The sequence below is a fragment of the Myxocyprinus asiaticus genome, chromosome 40 (genome assembly GCF_019703515.2).
Source record: "Myxocyprinus asiaticus isolate MX2 ecotype Aquarium Trade chromosome 40, UBuf_Myxa_2, whole genome shotgun sequence".
Classification (NCBI taxonomy): domain Eukaryota; kingdom Metazoa; phylum Chordata; class Actinopteri; order Cypriniformes; family Catostomidae; genus Myxocyprinus; species Myxocyprinus asiaticus.
In genome coordinates, this window is record NC_059383.1 from 24,464,180 (window position 1) to 24,480,772 (window position 16,593).

The 16,593-nt window shown below is 40.3% G+C and overlaps 2 protein-coding genes across 2 annotated transcripts in view; one reads left to right on the top strand and one right to left on the bottom strand.

Annotated features, from left to right (window-relative positions):
- Positions 1-16,593, bottom strand: part of LOC127431245 (calpain-5-like) — a 43,277-nt gene that overhangs the window by 17,823 nt on the left and 8,861 nt on the right. Inside the window, exons 3-5 of the mRNA XM_051681596.1 lie at positions 10,868-10,999; positions 3,740-3,948; positions 3,437-3,629 (exon numbers count right to left, since the gene is read on the bottom strand). Coding sequence (XP_051537556.1) covers positions 3,437-3,629; positions 3,740-3,948; positions 10,868-10,999 — 534 coding nt within the window. The remainder of the gene's footprint in view (positions 1-3,436; positions 3,630-3,739; positions 3,949-10,867; positions 11,000-16,593) is intronic.
- LOC127431244 (olfactory marker protein-like) lies at positions 6,591-7,070 on the top strand. Its single transcript, XM_051681595.1, has one exon. It carries the CDS (start codon positions 6,591-6,593, stop codon positions 7,068-7,070), a length of 480 nt encoding a protein of 159 aa, XP_051537555.1.

A 16,593-nucleotide genomic window follows, 5' to 3' on the forward strand; every position in this document is an offset into this window, starting at 1 on the left:
GATAATTTAGGAAGAGTCATTATTGTTTTAGCAGAAATTCAGGGGCAAAGGTGGATTTTGGCTAATATTTACGCACCTAACGCTGATGATCAGGGCTTTTTTATAGATCTTGCAGGGATGTTGCAAACCGCTGGCACCCCTCATGATATAATATTGGGAGGAGACTTTAATCTATTGATGGACTCAGTCCTTGATCATAGTGAAGCAAAAGTGTGTAAGCCCCCTAGAGCAACATTGACGCTTCTCAGGATGTGTACAAATCTTGGTCTTGTAGATATTTGGAGACTTTTGAACCCATCTGGTAGGGACTATACATTTTTCATCAATCCATTAGATTTATTCTAGAATAGTTTATATATATATATATATATATATATATATATATATATATATATATATATATATATATATATATATATAACTAAGTCCCTCATTTCCTCTGTTGTTGATTGCTCAACTGGAAACATCTTAGTCTCAGATCACACCCTGGTGAGTTTAAAGGTGTTGCCACATATGGAGAAAAAGAAATCATATAGTTGGAATCAATGTTTATATGGAGACCAACTGGTCCTCAGTATCCTCTGTGGGCATGGCTTGGGAGGCACTTAAGGCAGTTCTTAGGGGCCGGATCATACAGTATGCCTCATTCATCAAAAATTCAAAGCACGAGAACTCATGGAGTGAATATTAAGAGTGTCGAGGCAGAGCTGAAGTGCCGAATGTCGCCTGATGGCCTCAGAGAATTCACCCGATTGAAATACAGATATAATACTATTTTGTCATGGAAGGTGGAGTTTTGGTTATTCAGGGCAAGACAGTCATACTTTGAGTCGGGGGACAAAGCAAGGAAGCTTTTGGCTAGATATATAAAGCAGAGAGAGTCTTTTTCTACCATTCCCTCAGTGAAATCTGCTGGTGGTGAAATATTTACCTCAGCCACTGATATTAATAATGCTTTTAAAAAGTTATATCTTGATCTCTATAGTTCCACATCTTCATCCACTGATGAAGATATTAGAAACTTTGTGGAACCTTTAGAACTCCCTAAATTGATGACTGAGCAAAAAAATTCTCTTGATTCTGAGATTCTTTGAGGAACTTGATGAGGTAGTTAAGGCCCTGCCTACAGGCAAGGCTCCGGGGCCAGATGGCTTTGCCACTGAATTTTTTAGATTTTGTGCTACAGAACTGGCTCTGCTTTTGATAGAAGTTTATACGGAATCATTAAAGAATGGAAAGCTTTCACCAACCATGACACAAGCCTGGATCAGTCTGATTCTTAAAAAGGACAAAAGACCCAAGCGCATGTAAGAGTTACCATCCAATTTCCCTGATCTAGCTAAATTTTGGCTAATCGATTGAGTAAAGTTATGACATCTCTTACACATATAGATCAGGTGGGGTTTATTCGGGGCCGCAGCTCTTCTGATAACATTAGGCATTTCAACAGTATCATGTGGTCAGTGGCGAATGATCAGACTCGGGTCACTGCCATCTCTCTTGATGCCATTAAAACGTTTGATATGGTAGAATGGGATTATCTTTTTAAGATTTTGGAAATATATGGGTTCTGGAATACTTTTATTGAATGGATTAAGTTACTTTATAGACAAACGGTAGCGGCAGTACAAACAAATGGATTAATTTCAGATTATTTTACTCTGGATAGGGGCACCCGGCAGGGATGCCCTCTTTCCCCATTATTGTTCTGTCTTGCCCTGGAACCATTAGCAGCTGCGATAAGAAAGGAGGATAATTTTCCAGGGGTGATGGTGGGAGGTATGGCGCATAAGCTTCTGCTTTATGCATATATTTTATTATTTGTCTCTGACCCTACTAGATCTATGCCTTGCCTCCACAGAATAATTAATTCCTTTTCCAAGTTCTCAGGATACAGAGTCAATTGGTCTAAATCCAAAGCTTTGACTCTGACAGCGTACTACCCAGTAACGGCTTTCCAGCCGGGCACCTTCCAGTGGCCCAAACAGGGCATTAAGTATTTGCGTATTTTATTCCCAGCAAATGTTTCTGATTTAGTTATAGTTAATTTTGACCCTTTAACAAAAAGGTTTTCGAGCAATGTGGGCAGGTGGGCTTCATTACATTTATCGATGATTGAGAAGGTTAATGTTATTAAAATTAATTGTATTCCAAAATTCAACTACCTGCTACAATCACTCCCTATAGATGTCCCCCTCTCTTATTTCAAGCAATTTGATAACATAGCGAAGTCTTTCATTTGGAATGGTAAGCGTCACAGACCATTTCAGTAAGCTGCATAGGCCAATTGACAAAGGTGGGCTAGGCCTACCCAAGATTTTGTTTTATTATTATGCATTCATTCTCTGACATTTGGCTCATTGGTCACTTCCACCAGAAAGAGCCCCTCCCTGGTTTTGTATTGAACAGAAAGTTCTTGCCCCTATTTTGCCATTGCAAAGCCTTTCTATCAATCTAACCGTAGGAGTTAAGTTACGCCCCGTTATCTCGCATTTGCACTCGGTATGGACAAAAGTGTCCAGAGTGTTTAAAATCGGATATTTATCTAAATGTTTCCTCGAGCTTATGGCTGAACACCAAATGATGTATTAATAAGTCCCCTTTCTGCTGGTCAGAGTGGATTGTGAGGGGGTTACTAAACTCAGTGACCTATATGATAGTAGTGTGTTGAGATCCTTTGAAAATTTGGTTCAACATTTTGGGATCCCCAGATCTCAGTTTTTTAGGTATCTACAGCTGCGCCACTTGATCTGTACTATTTTTGGGAATAGCATACACCCCCCAAAAGTGGCAGATACTATGGGAGTGGTGATTACTGTTTTTGGAAAAGGTCATGAGGCATCAGTGTATTACTCCCTGTTAATTCAGAGTCTGGGGGACGGAGCTTCAACCTCTCTCAAGAGATTATGAGAGAAAGATTTAAACTTGGAATTGGAGGAGGGAGAGTGGGCTAGGATTCTAAAGACGCAAAGGTGTGCCTTATGCAATTCAAGTTTTACATCGGTTCTATTGGACCCCCTCTAGATTGTATAGACTTGGTCTTAAAGACACTTACAGTGTCATGATTGCCAGGCAGATACTTTTAAGGGGTTGGAGGTCGACTGGAGTGCCCTCATTTCAGGAGTGGGGAAGGGTCATTTAGAAGAATGGGGAAGTATAACTTGTTTGTGGAGAAATGGGGCGGATATATGTCATTTATGGATGTGTGATTATTATTATTATATTTTTTATTTAATTTGATATTTTTTTGTGTGTGTGTCTATATCATTTACGACCACTGGGATGTTGTTGGGGGCCAGGGTGGGATTGGGGATTGGGAGGGGGAAGGGTAATAGTGGGGGTTAATGTTGATTCTGTGTATATATGTTTTGCTTTTCTATGTTCAAATATGTGAATCAATAAAAAATTTTAATCTGAATTTTGTATTGTATCTCACCCTGATAGAGCAGCTGATAAGGCCGTCTCGGTTGTGGACCTTTAGCACCCTCTCAAACAGCTGATTTCTGGCTACTTCATCCTGCGCAAACTGGCCCTCCAAAAGGTCCATGGGTTCCGACACCCCACCAGTAAAGTCCACCAGGGCATCGGCTGTGTTTCCACCATCCAGGGCTTCATAGCAACCATACACTCTTAATTAGTGTATAGAGAGAAAGAACACCACTTTGATTTTTATAGCACTAAATTGCTTCGGACTAACCTTTTAAGATCCTTAAATCCCTCTACATAATGAAGTGCTTACTTGGCATAGGCTTTCTCCACAAGGGCACTCCAGAACTCATTGCTGTCATTTGAATGGCAGTACACCAGCTGGTTATTCACTGTGGGGAGACGGTCATCGATCACCACATCCACCCATTCCCCAAAACGCCAGAAGCGGAAATGGAATATTCCGGCATAAGAGTCAATTTTCTCTGGATCCCATTCCTGCTCTTTCCAATCTGGAATAACCTAAGAAGTGAGTAAAAAGAGAGAAAACATGTTGTTGATACTTATGACTAACACTTGAGTCCTCTGTAAAAGAACTAAACTCAAATCCCTTTAAGTGGAACAAAAACTTAACCAAGTGAACTTAGTTCCCTTAAACTAATAGCCTTACATAGCCTTACAAGTGGACTCAGATCTTATTTTGTTTCATTTTAGTTGTGAAAGTCTCAGTCTACTTTTCATTTATGTTGTTGTTTATTGGAATGTGTACCACTTGACTATTGAATTCATTTGAACATTAATTTGTCTTCTTCATTATTATTATTACTATTACTGGTAATTACTGTATGAACTGAATACTAGAATAGGCAATTATCATACTATTGTAGGCATTTGTGAAAATGTGAACATGACGCTCACAATGCACATTATAAAGGAACCGCACCATAGATTTAAAGCAAACCATACTCAGATCAGTAAAAAAAAGTATAAAAGGACATAAGTCCCAGCCTGATGCATCACATTTGATTATATTTCATTTAAATACTTATGTTTCTCATGCCATTCAGTAATGTCTGTGTGGAGATGGAGGCGTGGCCGAGCAACGTCTTTGGAGAGTGAGGCCAGGAGAGGAAGAGCGGTAATGATTGACAACTGCGGGTAATTATCTCTAACAGCTGTTTTGTGTTGTAGTGAGAGCTGGAGAGGGATATAAGGGCAGTCCAGACTGCCGGTGGAGAGAGAGTGACGCACAAAGTAGTCTTGTGTGTGTGTGTTCAGTTGTTCTACTGATAAGAAAACCGTGTGTGTGTAAAGTGGCGTGTAATAAAGAATTACGTGGACTGTTCGCCTGGCCCCTGCCTCCTATTTCCCAACCGAGAAAGAGATCTTTTACAGTCTGAAAAGTTGAAAACTGTATTTTTTAACAATGCAAATCTGCCCATTTTCTACCGCAAATGTAACAAAATTTTGTTTTGTTTTTTGGCAGATGCTATTTGCACCCTAGTGCAAATAATGGTATATGTTATTTACACCCCAGTGCAAATAGTGACAGATATTATTTGCACCCCAACCCTATATTTAAATACTGAATACAGTATTGGCATCACTGCAGCGTGTTTATTGTGTTTACTTAGAGTCCCACAGACACCCTACAACAACCTCTACCCCTAAACCTAACCTTTACCTTCCCTTAGAAAAAAAATAACCTTTGTTTTACTAGATTAACAATAGTTTTACCATGGTATTTTGTAATAAAATTATAGTAACCACAACATTAACCATGGTTACTATATTACCACCGTATTACTGTAGTAACACCACAGTTAATTGCATTAAAACTATGGTTTCTGCCCAAAAACATGGTTACTACAATATTACTATAGAAATACAGTGATGCAATCTACACACAAGCTATGCCGAGCCGTGGGAGTAAGAGGAAGGGAACAAGTGCTATAGACCGACCCCACCTTTGGATCAAACTCTTCTTCCCGACATTCACCATGAACAAATAACTGTCATGAAATCAACCTTTAGATAATTTTTTTAATTTATTATTCTAATTTCTAATTCTAATATTGCTCTTTCAGTTTTATGTAAATTTGTAGTACATTGTATGCTCGATAATGTTTATGTGTTTTGTTAATGAACATAAATCAAATAAATGGATAATTCTGTTCTGTGTAATTTCTAATGGATGAAGTTAAGGTCAGTGCTTTATATAATTAAACATTTTCAGAAATGCAGTTTAAAAAAATAAAATAAAACATGCATTTCTACACAGTGCTTCTCTTTTGCTGAAAGTTGGTAGGACATCAGAGTGATTTAGAAGCTGTGTAGGAGAACTGCAGCTCTTTCATCTCGGCTGAGACCTCCGGGACAGTATGAGATTAGATCACAAGTGCACCTCTGTGGTAGTTGTTCCAAGAGGAGCTGGTCCATTATCTATCAGGTACACATTGTGATACTGACTTTAGGTGAAACACTGGCCCACAGTACTGTTCACCTTTAACCAGAGATGGAAACTTTAGTCTGAGAAAAGGACTCAAGCCTCACTTTAATGACTAGTTCACCCAAAAATCTTTCAAGAAACTCAAAAGGAGATGTTAGGCATAATGTTAGTGAATGAAAGTCATCATTCAATTTTATCACGTGTTTTTACATACAATGAAAGTGAATGGTGACTAAAGCTAACACTTTGGCTAACATCTCCTTTTGTGTTCCACAAACAAAAAAACAAACAAAAAAAAACTCATACAGTTTGGAAAAACATAAGGGTGAGTAAATGATGATAGAATTTTCAATTTTCATCACCACTTGTTGCCACTCTTCATCGACAGAAACAAACACACATGTAGCAACACACAGATGTCTCAAAATCCCTCTTGGGGAACCCTGCCTTGCAGCTCAGACTACCATCTTAGCATTGCTGAAGCTAGGAGCAACAAGTCTAAACATCTCAACAGAAACACCCACTATGAAATAAGTAGCTTTCAGAGTGTGAGGGCTCATTTTTGCAACATTCATATAGCTGAAGACATCAGCACAGTAGCAGGTGAGGAGCTCAAATTGTGGATAACAAGCTTTAATTCCAGCCTGACAGTGGAGAACACAAGAAATAGCAAATTAATCCGTGTAAGAAGGCCACAGCAGTCAGGTTCCAAAGCATGTCTCTTGAGTTGACATTTAACCCTAATATCCAGCTGATGGAGGTGATGCGTCTGCGTGTGCAGTCTTTGCAGCAGCGGGGACAGAAAAGACAGGAAGGAGAATGTTTCCTGAGGTCCAATGAGCACGTCTATCGCATGGACTTCTCCGAGCAGGCCTTGCATTTTACCCGATGGAACATCTGCATGTCTGCACCTGGCCACCTGAACATCATTGCCACATCCCCGCTCTGGATGCCTGACCTCACCAACCTCATGACGTGCCAGCTCCTCGAACCTACAGGAGTCTTCTGGAGAAGCGCAGGTGATGACCCTGACGTGCCCATCCAGTGCTATGAGGCTGACGCCCAGGAGTTCGGTGAAAGGATAGCTGAGCTAGCCAAGGTGCGCAAAGTGATGCATTTTCTGTTCGCCTTCAAAGACTGCTATTTTGGTCTGGAAAGTATCGAGTGCTCCATAGAGTTCGAGATCTCTAATTAAGAGAGACTGAGGGGTATGAGTGATCAATACTGTGATAAGGATAGGAGACAGGGAACAGTTTATTCTTATAGTTCAGCTTCACACACGCACACACACAAAGCAAAAAGGCTCTTGGTGGCCAACTCAAAATAGCTTTCTCTCTGAATGATCTGTTGCTCTGGGCCACTCTCTCTCTCCCAATGAGAGAGAGTGCCCCCCCATTCCACAAACACGTTTATTCATCTGAGTGGGTCTTTTCTCAAGATGCCCTTTCTGGTCACTCTGTTTAACAATCTCTCACATTAATTATGAGACACATTTGTGTTGTACTGAAGATGTAGGTGTGATATATGATATTATTATTTTAATTTTTTTGTGGTATCTTACCTAGATAAGTTTCAGTTAGTACTTTAAGCCAGGAGTTTTCAAACTTTCTAAACATTACAAATACATTTCAATTAAATTAAAAAAACATTTCTTCAAGTTTACATGTAACGTAACTCTAATAGTGGTTAAAAAGACATGCTATTAACTTAATAAAAAGTAAATATTTTCCAGATAATATTTAAAAATATATATTTTTGATTTAGTATAATGGCAATATAAAAGCCAATATTTTAATTTTGCAGTCACCTTGTAGTGTTTGTAATATCATGCCTACTATTTTTATTTTACAGAATAAATGGGTTTTATACATGAAAATACTTAGCTGATTTTATATTTTAGGAAGGGTGTCCCTCACAAATGGATTATCATATCTGGGGGTTCTTAGCATCGAAAAGTAAAAAAAAAAAAAAAAAAAACCTGCTTTAAGCAGTTAAACTATAGAAATTATTTCTCTAATGACCTACACAATTGGATTTTGTAAATTCATCTCTTAAAATTATAACCAGAGTTTGTATTACACAAGTTCTAAATGAGATCCAAACTGAAATCGCCATGGTTACAAAACAGATTTCCGGTGTCAAGACATTGCATTGGTACTTTTATTAGCTGTTTGTTCACATTAATCAATCTTTGCAGTTTGTTAGCTTTTTTGTGACACTTTCTTCTGTGATGCAGCTGTAAATGAGTTAACTCATCATTGGCAACCTAATTCAAGAAAAAATATGAATGAATAAAGTGAAACTTGTGTTTTTAGTGGTCCTAGTCATTAATACTTTCAAAATTGATGCAAATATCTACAGTAATCACTGGGTTGTGATGGCTGTGACCTTGAGTAGGCTAGGCATACATGCTGGGATCAGAGTGCATGCGATTGGGTGGGACAAAAGGATGCTGCAAAGACACAGGGCATAGACAGTAGCACACACCCTCATTTATCAATGCCCGAACCTGTCAGGAAAACAAATGACAGGAAGGGTAACAGGAGTCACATGGGAAAGCCCCAAGAGTCAGGCCCTTCACGATGATGTGTGTTTCTAGGGGAGAGGAAGTATTTCCCTAGGCAAGGGGAAAACACCTCACGCACGAGGGAGGATGCAGGGAGACATAACTTTTACATTTATGACTAAATAATGGTTTAAAATAAACAGATAAATCAAAGATACAGCATTTATTTAATTCCAGCTCTTAGTTAGTTTCAGCATCTCACTTCAATCAAATCTATAACAAGCATGATTAGGACATAAAAAGTTAACATTATGCCTGTGTAGTTCCAGTAGTTCAACTGGTACAGCATGGTGCCAGTAATGCCAGGGTTGTGGGATCAATTCCCAGGGAACACACAAACTGATTTAATGCATCCCTTGAATGCACTATATGTTGTTCTGGATAAAAGCATATACCAAAATTAATAAATGTAATGTAAATGTACAGTTTTAACCTGGATACCACCACTAAAGCAGTCAGTGGAAGCTGAATATCAGTTTGACAGCTTAATCAGCTGTTTTGGGTGGAATTCAAAGTATAAAAGCTGTTGGTTCATGAGGCCACAGGTAAGCACATTTCTCCTATGTTGAACACTCATCAGTTAATGGTTGCAAATAGAGCTCACATCTCTTATATCAGTTTGCCACTTGCAATCGCTAATAGAGCTCAGAGAGACTGTTTAGCTCATTCTCATGGCTTTTCACACTTAATATTTAAATAGGGCTCAATGGTAAGGACTGTTTTTCTGCTAGGCTGATCAGTCCAGAAATTCACATTTTTACTTACCCTGACAACATTTTCAGACACCCCCACACTCTCCCAAAAAAAGAAGATCAATTTAGCAATCCATTTTTATATGTGTCAAGAACAAATATCAGTAGATACTTTATTTAAAATATTTTTGCGTAACAACAAATAATAATAATAATAATAATTAGCTTTTTAATTAGCAAAAATAGCTTGAAGTTGAAAAAATTTAAACCATTACTGATATTTTTAAGTTACTTGTAGTTTTCAACCAATTCATAACAATGCTTCCAAGACTATCAAAAGTAATTCTTGCAATTACAACAAAATCTGTTAGTCAACTAGATAACATTACCTTGTTTAAATCAGTGTCGTTTAAAGGGGTCATAATAGGGGGATCAAGTTTTCCTTGATCTTTTGACATATAAGAGGTCATTGTACTATAAAAACATTCTATAAGTTTCAGAACCCAAAACTTTATCCTCACTGCAAAAAGAGCATTTGTTGAAACCAAGCTGACTTGTTCTCTACTTCCTCCACATTGTGATGTCACACTGTGGTAGACATTTGCATCTGACCACCTCTACAACAACTCCTACTTAACCTTTTCTCTTCTGTAGCCCTGCCAGTAGAAGTGAGCAGTGAGATGGCAAAGAGAGATCAAGTCAATCAAGAGCAGAGAGCCAATCATAACAGTGGCCATCTGACAGAAGGTCAGAATGTGGGTGGAAAATGATCATGTTTTACAAATATATGATTGTTTTTTTGTTTTTGTTTTTGTTTTTTTTTGCAACCACAACAACAAAAAAAAACTTTATGACAATATAATTTAACCTCAATGAACATTTTAAAATAATAAAGAAGGCATGCCATGACCCCTTTAAATGACCTTACATTAAAATCTGCAGATTTCACAAGAACAATGTTCAAAACTTCTTAGAAAACTAAATTTGAAGGGCATAAAAAAAAAATAAAAAAACCAGATAGTGCAAGTGACAGTTCAGAGTGACAGACTGGCCCAAAACTCTCTCAAACTGGCACCAGGCCAGCAAACCATCCTTACTGTTGAGCCCTGATAATCTAACAGATATTAAAACATAGATATTTTGGGGTCTGGGTAGCTCAGTGGTAAAAGAGGCTGGCTACCACCCCTGGAGTTTGCTAGTTTGAATCCCAGGGCGTGCTGAGTGACTCCAGCCAGGTCTCCTAAGCAACCAAATTGGCCCAGTTGCTAGGGAGGGTAGAGTTACATGGGGTAACCTCCTCGTGGTCGCTATAATGTGGTTCGTTCTCGGTGGGGCAAATGGTGAGTTGAGCGTGGATGCTGCAGTGGATGGCGTGAAGCCTCCACACACGCTATGTCTCCGTGGCAACGCGCTCAACAAGCCACGTGATAAGATGTGCGGGTTGATGGTCTCAGACGTGGAGGCAACTGGGATTCATCCTCTGCCACCCGGATTGAGGCAAATCACAACGCGACCACGAAGGACTTAAAAGTGCACTGGGAATTGGGCATTCCAAATTGGGTGAAAAAGGGGAAAAAAATCCCCCCCCCCCAAAAAAAAAGACAGAGATATTTTGACATATGCACTTTTTGTTTCCATGATGCAGGCCTATCGGTAGAATTTGATCACTGCAAGCCTACAGTATTAAGGAAAATTGATACACATAGGATACACATTCACGGTGCACTTACTTACTTTCTGCCACAATGACTCTCGGGAGGCCAAGCTGGTGCAAGCCGCCACGAACCAGCAGTTTCCCAGCTGCCCTTGGTGCAGGTCATGGGCACTGATCCCATCAACAAACAAGTGAGGATCATCACACAGCTCCTGATGGAGAAACACAGAAAGAGAGAGAGAGACAGAAATCAGAGTGGAAATTGGTGAGAAACAACAGGAACGATAGAGTGAACAGCAATGCTCCTGGGGTAAAAGAGAAAAAACATCCTAAAGGTGTCCCGCTGAGATAACTAGACAAAAAATAAATAAATAAATAAATACCACGTAACAGAGAGAGGAAAGAAGAGAGACAGGAGAGGCAATCCTGTTTTAGCAGAAGCCTTTGCCAAAAACTCGGAAAAAAAGAATTCTCACCAAAAATTAGGTGGTAAAAGTGAAAGTAAAGTACATTGAAATTAGTGTCAGAAATTAACAAGGCTAGAAGTTAACAAGAAATGCCGCCATAGTGTTTTCATCTGATTTTTTAAAGCCGTTATACAGTATAACATTTGCTATATTTCATAATATTGCTGTATATTATAGGCCAATCTAGTGATGGGTGTAGCACCTTTACAGTCACTGTAGCTGTCATATTTGTTTTGTATTCAGCAAATCTGGCTGATGCAAACTTTCTAAACTCCATGGAGGACAAATGGCTGAGAAACAGACCAAGAGAAAAAGGTCAGATGAATATAAACTAAAAAAGGATTATAAGTCGAGGGCTAGGAGCCGCGTCAACATCGGCGGGGCTTTTCAGCAGTGGAGAGACCTCAGAGAGGTAAAAGGCTTGAAGACAGATGCAGAAGTTGCTCTTTTTCTTCTCGATAGGTGGGTAACATAAATTTTGCCATGTTTCACAGAACCCATATATGCTGTTGTTGTGATGTTAGATTTAGTAGCAGGAGAGTTGTGAGTGTCTGGAGCTGGTGTGCATAAAACCATCTCGTGTGCATGAATTTGGGGGGCGGATCTTCCAAAGGAGCACTGAAGGGAGGGGTGTGTTTGTTTTGGCAGTTGAGTTCGAATATCAACAGTGTTTCTCAGGAATCGCTGAGTGCACCTTTAAGCATTATAAATCACAAGACTCTCATCTGCTCTGACAGCCTCTTGCACCGACCTCGTCACAACCACAGGGACATACAGTCCAGAAAGAACAGGGAGGGAGAGAAGGAGATAGATAGAGAGAGAAAGATTGTGAGTGACCTAAAAGGAAAAGTCTGGCTCCCTTTAAACAGCTGACATACTGTACATTTGTCACAGTCACTGTGGCAGAGGGGAAAGTAGCTGTAGACTCAGGCAGTATAGTTCATTTAGCCTCAGTGTTCAGAGGATCACTCAGAGAATCAAGCATAAATGAGCCCTGGAAAAAGACTAAAAGCTTTTTAAAGACCGCTCTGAACACACCTAACAAACTTTTAATGCCTCGTAAAAAGCTTAGGGGTGGCACTTCTGATGAAGACAAACAGTGGAACATTTTATGATGGTTTGATTGATCTCTGGAGGGAGGGCCAGTTCATAGTCCTATGAGGCCCATGGCACACGTCTTTGGAGACTCCCCCTACGCCCCCAGTAGCCAGCTGATCACATGAGAAATCGACACGTTGCTACCGAATGTTTAGGTACCCTGGCGTTGACCCTATTCTGCCAAGTTACTGAAAAGCGCCATTTGCCATTTTTGTATATATTCAAATATGTTTACTTTTTCCTGTGGCAAAACTGATAGTGTTGTGCAAACAGCTTCCGAGACACTGGTCCCATGGAAAGCAGGAAGTAATCACCCTCATCTAATCAATGCTGAATGTGCTCCAGAGGTTCCATTTTCCCTCAAAGATTAAATTTTTTACTCCACTGACTGTTAGGGTTGGGGTTTGGGGGTAGAGTTAAAAAAAAAATATGCATTGCTCTTCACTGTATTAAATTATTTACAACTCACTTATGGCACCACTCTGTGGACATTTCACCTGGAAAGTGGAGCTCATACGGGCCCATTCATTCAACAACACTTCCGGCTTTGGCCACAGGGAGCAGTGGACAGATTTCAACAACAGAAATTCCAAACTACTCTTGCTGAATTCACAGTGAGATCAGCCTATAGTAGCATATCACTTTTACTACTTTAAGCGGCAAGGGTGATTTGCCATAAAAAAATTAGGAAATGTGTGTTTTGGCAGGCTAACATTACACTAACTTACAAAAGGCCAGAGTATACCTCAGTTTTCTCACAGTATACTCACAGTTCAAGCTAACTTTTGCAACACTCATTTGTCTTTCACATTCTGCTATCTGAAATTATTTCCACACATCAGCAGTTAGGTACTCTCCTCTCTACTTTGATATAGTTTTGGGACACATCCAGCCCTGAACTCACATGAGTAACATCTCATCCTTTCAGCACCAGTTGTCTCTCTCACTCAAACCACTGGAGATTAGATATTTCATCATGCCCCCACAGTGTGTGAGAATGAAGTGCAATGATGTCAGACTCATGAGGTGAATCACAAGCATACACACACATTTGATTTTCTATAATTGTCAGGACTTTCCATAGACTTCTTTACTGGGGGTTGTAATTTTATATGGTATTAATAATCTATTTATAGATGCAGGGTACTTCTGCTTAATTCAAATTAATTAACATGTATATGCACTGATTTCAATCTATGCATACTGAATATGAACATGACTCACACATAAATTGGGAACTAGTGCACCTGAAGACACTTTATGTACTCTAGAGCAAAGAAACCCAGACTGGGTGACATTGAAACTCTGTTTTTGTCTGAGGTCTGCTAATAAGTCTTGTTATAATCACAGTGCATGACTGATTTTCCATCAGACCTTCTGATATTACCCCTCTTTTATTAATTATAGAATTCATTTGGTCGAAGTTTGACTCAAACAGACAGGAATACAAATTCGGTAAGCTGGTGGTAGGTGTCTTCATCCCTCTATGAGCATTGTGAGGCTGTTTCAAGTTTCATTGATCTGAATAAATATCAATCTATCATAACTTGAATGATTATCCCCTTCTCAGATCTGACAGTGCTTCAGATTCTGATCGACAAGCGGCAATGAATCTAGATCTATTTAAAATCTTCAAAAGCAATCTGACTTCTGACTGATCAATAAAGCACTTGTCTTTCAGATGCCATTTGTGTGTGTGATTGAGCGAAAGAATAAAAGGGGAAAGAGACTGAGAGAAACAAAAAGAGCTTGCTTTAAATTAGGGCCGTCATGCACCTATTTTTTGTGAGGGCAGTTTTAGCACACTTGGTGCCCTAGGCAAGATAAGACATGACCAAAAGAAAATATAAAACACTTTTTAATTACTTAGTAATTCTTTCTATAAGTGTAAAATGGGATTTTCTAGTTTAGAAGTACAGCTTTTTTAAGCTTTAAAGGTGAACCAGGTTCAAATCCGTCCTAACTGCAAACTTGACAGCAAGTGATCACCAAGTATTTTTGCTGTATGGAAAAAAAAAAACCCAGCATTGACATTGTGCTTCATAGGGAAAAAGTCATACAACTTTTGAAAGACATAAGGGTGGGATGATGATGACAAAATGTTCAGCAAATGATCTGCAGGCCTAAGTGGACTGACCAAATTTAGCCATGTGAATGCATGATTTCTGAAACACTGTGTTAGACAAACATCTGTTTGTTTGTTTGTTTGTTTTACAAACAATTATCTTGGAACTTTATTTTCAAAGCTAGAAATAATTTTTGGGGAAAGTTTAAAATCCAGTTAAAATCCACTTGGCTAAAACATCTGAGGGGACACTTGTTTAAATTGGCATGATGCTTCTTCTATAAATCACAGGATAAGTGCAAAGACATTCTACGCCTCCAACAGTGATACATTAGCTTTTACTTGAGAAGTGTGTAGTGTCTGTGTTTTGTTTTGTGCTGTTAACCTTCACCATTCTGAAAGCCTGTACACAGACATAATCCCTTAACATCCTTCAAAGCCTATTGTCAAATCCTATTGTTGCTGGAATTTGGGCTCATTATTAGTTCATTTGTTTCACCTGCCCCTTGTTAACCTGTTTTATTTTTCTCCCTATATTAGCTTCTCGTGTATGCTGTCCTGTGCTGGATTATTTAGTTTGCTCATGTCATCATGTACTCGTGTTTGCTGTCTGCCTTCCCTGTCAGTTCAGTACTTCTTGTTTTTATTTTATTTTATTTTGGTTTTGTTTGTTTTTCTTTTTCTCCATCAAGAGAGTTTTTGTTATGTATGTTTTCTGTTTATTTAAATAAACGCTCAGTTTGCCTATCTGCACTTGTGCCCTTCCCTCAAACACCTCGTTCCGTGACAATTCTGGACCCAGCAGAGGCACAATGGACATCTCCCCTCACTGAATTATCCATCTGTCAGTGCATCATTCAGCTCGTCCACCTTCGCAATGTCCGTCAGAGGGGAAATGACGTGAGGGACTTCGCATGTGAATTTTTGATTGCAGTGGACAGCTGGACTATGATGAGACTGATCTGAAAGAGGTTTATAATATCTGCCTCAATCAACCTCTCAGTCGGGGGGAGATGGTGAAGCTGGGGCATATGGGCTTTTGGGACTTTGTTGACCATCTCTTTGAGTGCAGGGAGTCTGCACTCCCATCCCAGGAGGGGTTTCCCCAGGCGGACAATACCATCATCCCAGCCTCAACAGCCTAATCCCCAGTCTTCCTATGACCTGTAAATGGAGGAGGAAGAACAGGTCAGCTGCAGCCCCTCCACTCGTTCCCGCTGCTGATTGCCAGGAGGCGGCAGCCGTCCCGCTGCCGACTTCCAGGAGGCAGTGGCCATTCTCGCTGCAGTTCTCCTGTCACTGCCAGCATTCCCGGACATGAAGGCCATTCCCCAGTTGCTGTCAGCATCCTCAGCCACAGAAACTGTTCCCCTGCTGCTGCCAGCATCCTTAGCCACAGAGGCCATTCCCCTGCTGCTGTCAGTGCTCCTGGCCATGGAGGCCATTCCCCAGTCGCTGCCAGCATTCCTGGCTACAGAGGACGTTCCCCATTTGCTTCCCCTGCCTATTGTGTCTGTCCAGTCAGCCCTGTTGAAGCCTCATCCCTGGCTGCCGGACCCAGACCCTCTCCTAAAACTTACCCCTTGGCCAGCTGACCCTGACCCACTCCTGAATCTTCTTCCCTGGTTGCTTCATCCAGACCTGGGCTTAAAACTTCCACCTTGGCCACCTAACTCTGTCCCTGGTCCGGAGCCTTCGTCCTGGTTTCTCCCACCCTCACTCCCTGGGTCTGTGCTGCTGGCACTGTCATGAACTGTCCTGCCGGCTCTTCCCTGGTTTCTCTTCTTTCCCTCCCTTTCTTTTGTTCTTTTTGTCATGTGTTGGTACCTGTTCTCTTTGTCTTGTGTTGGATGTCTTCCTTGTGGGTTGCCAGGAGGTGTCCCTTTTTTTGCAGTTATGTCAGGGTTCAGCCACTTCTGTTGATTATGTTTTTAGTGCCTTTTTGGCTTAACTCTGACACTCATATTTAGTGTCTTGTCTAGTCTGTGTGAGAATGCATGGCTCGCCCTTATGGCATTGTCATGTGTTAGAGTGCACTGCTCTTATGTCATCTTTGTGGCATGCACTCATGTCAGTTGTTTGTGTCTGTCTCTCACGACCTCGGGCACGCTTCACATCATGCTCGCTTTGCGCTGTGCATCCGGGTCGCGATCTGTTGTCACGTTGTTCTGGAGTT

Coding starts and splice junctions, on each gene's coding strand:
- LOC127431244 (XM_051681595.1), top strand. CDS start 6,591: ATGTCTCTTGAGTTGACATTTAACCCTAATATCCAGCTGATGGAGGTG.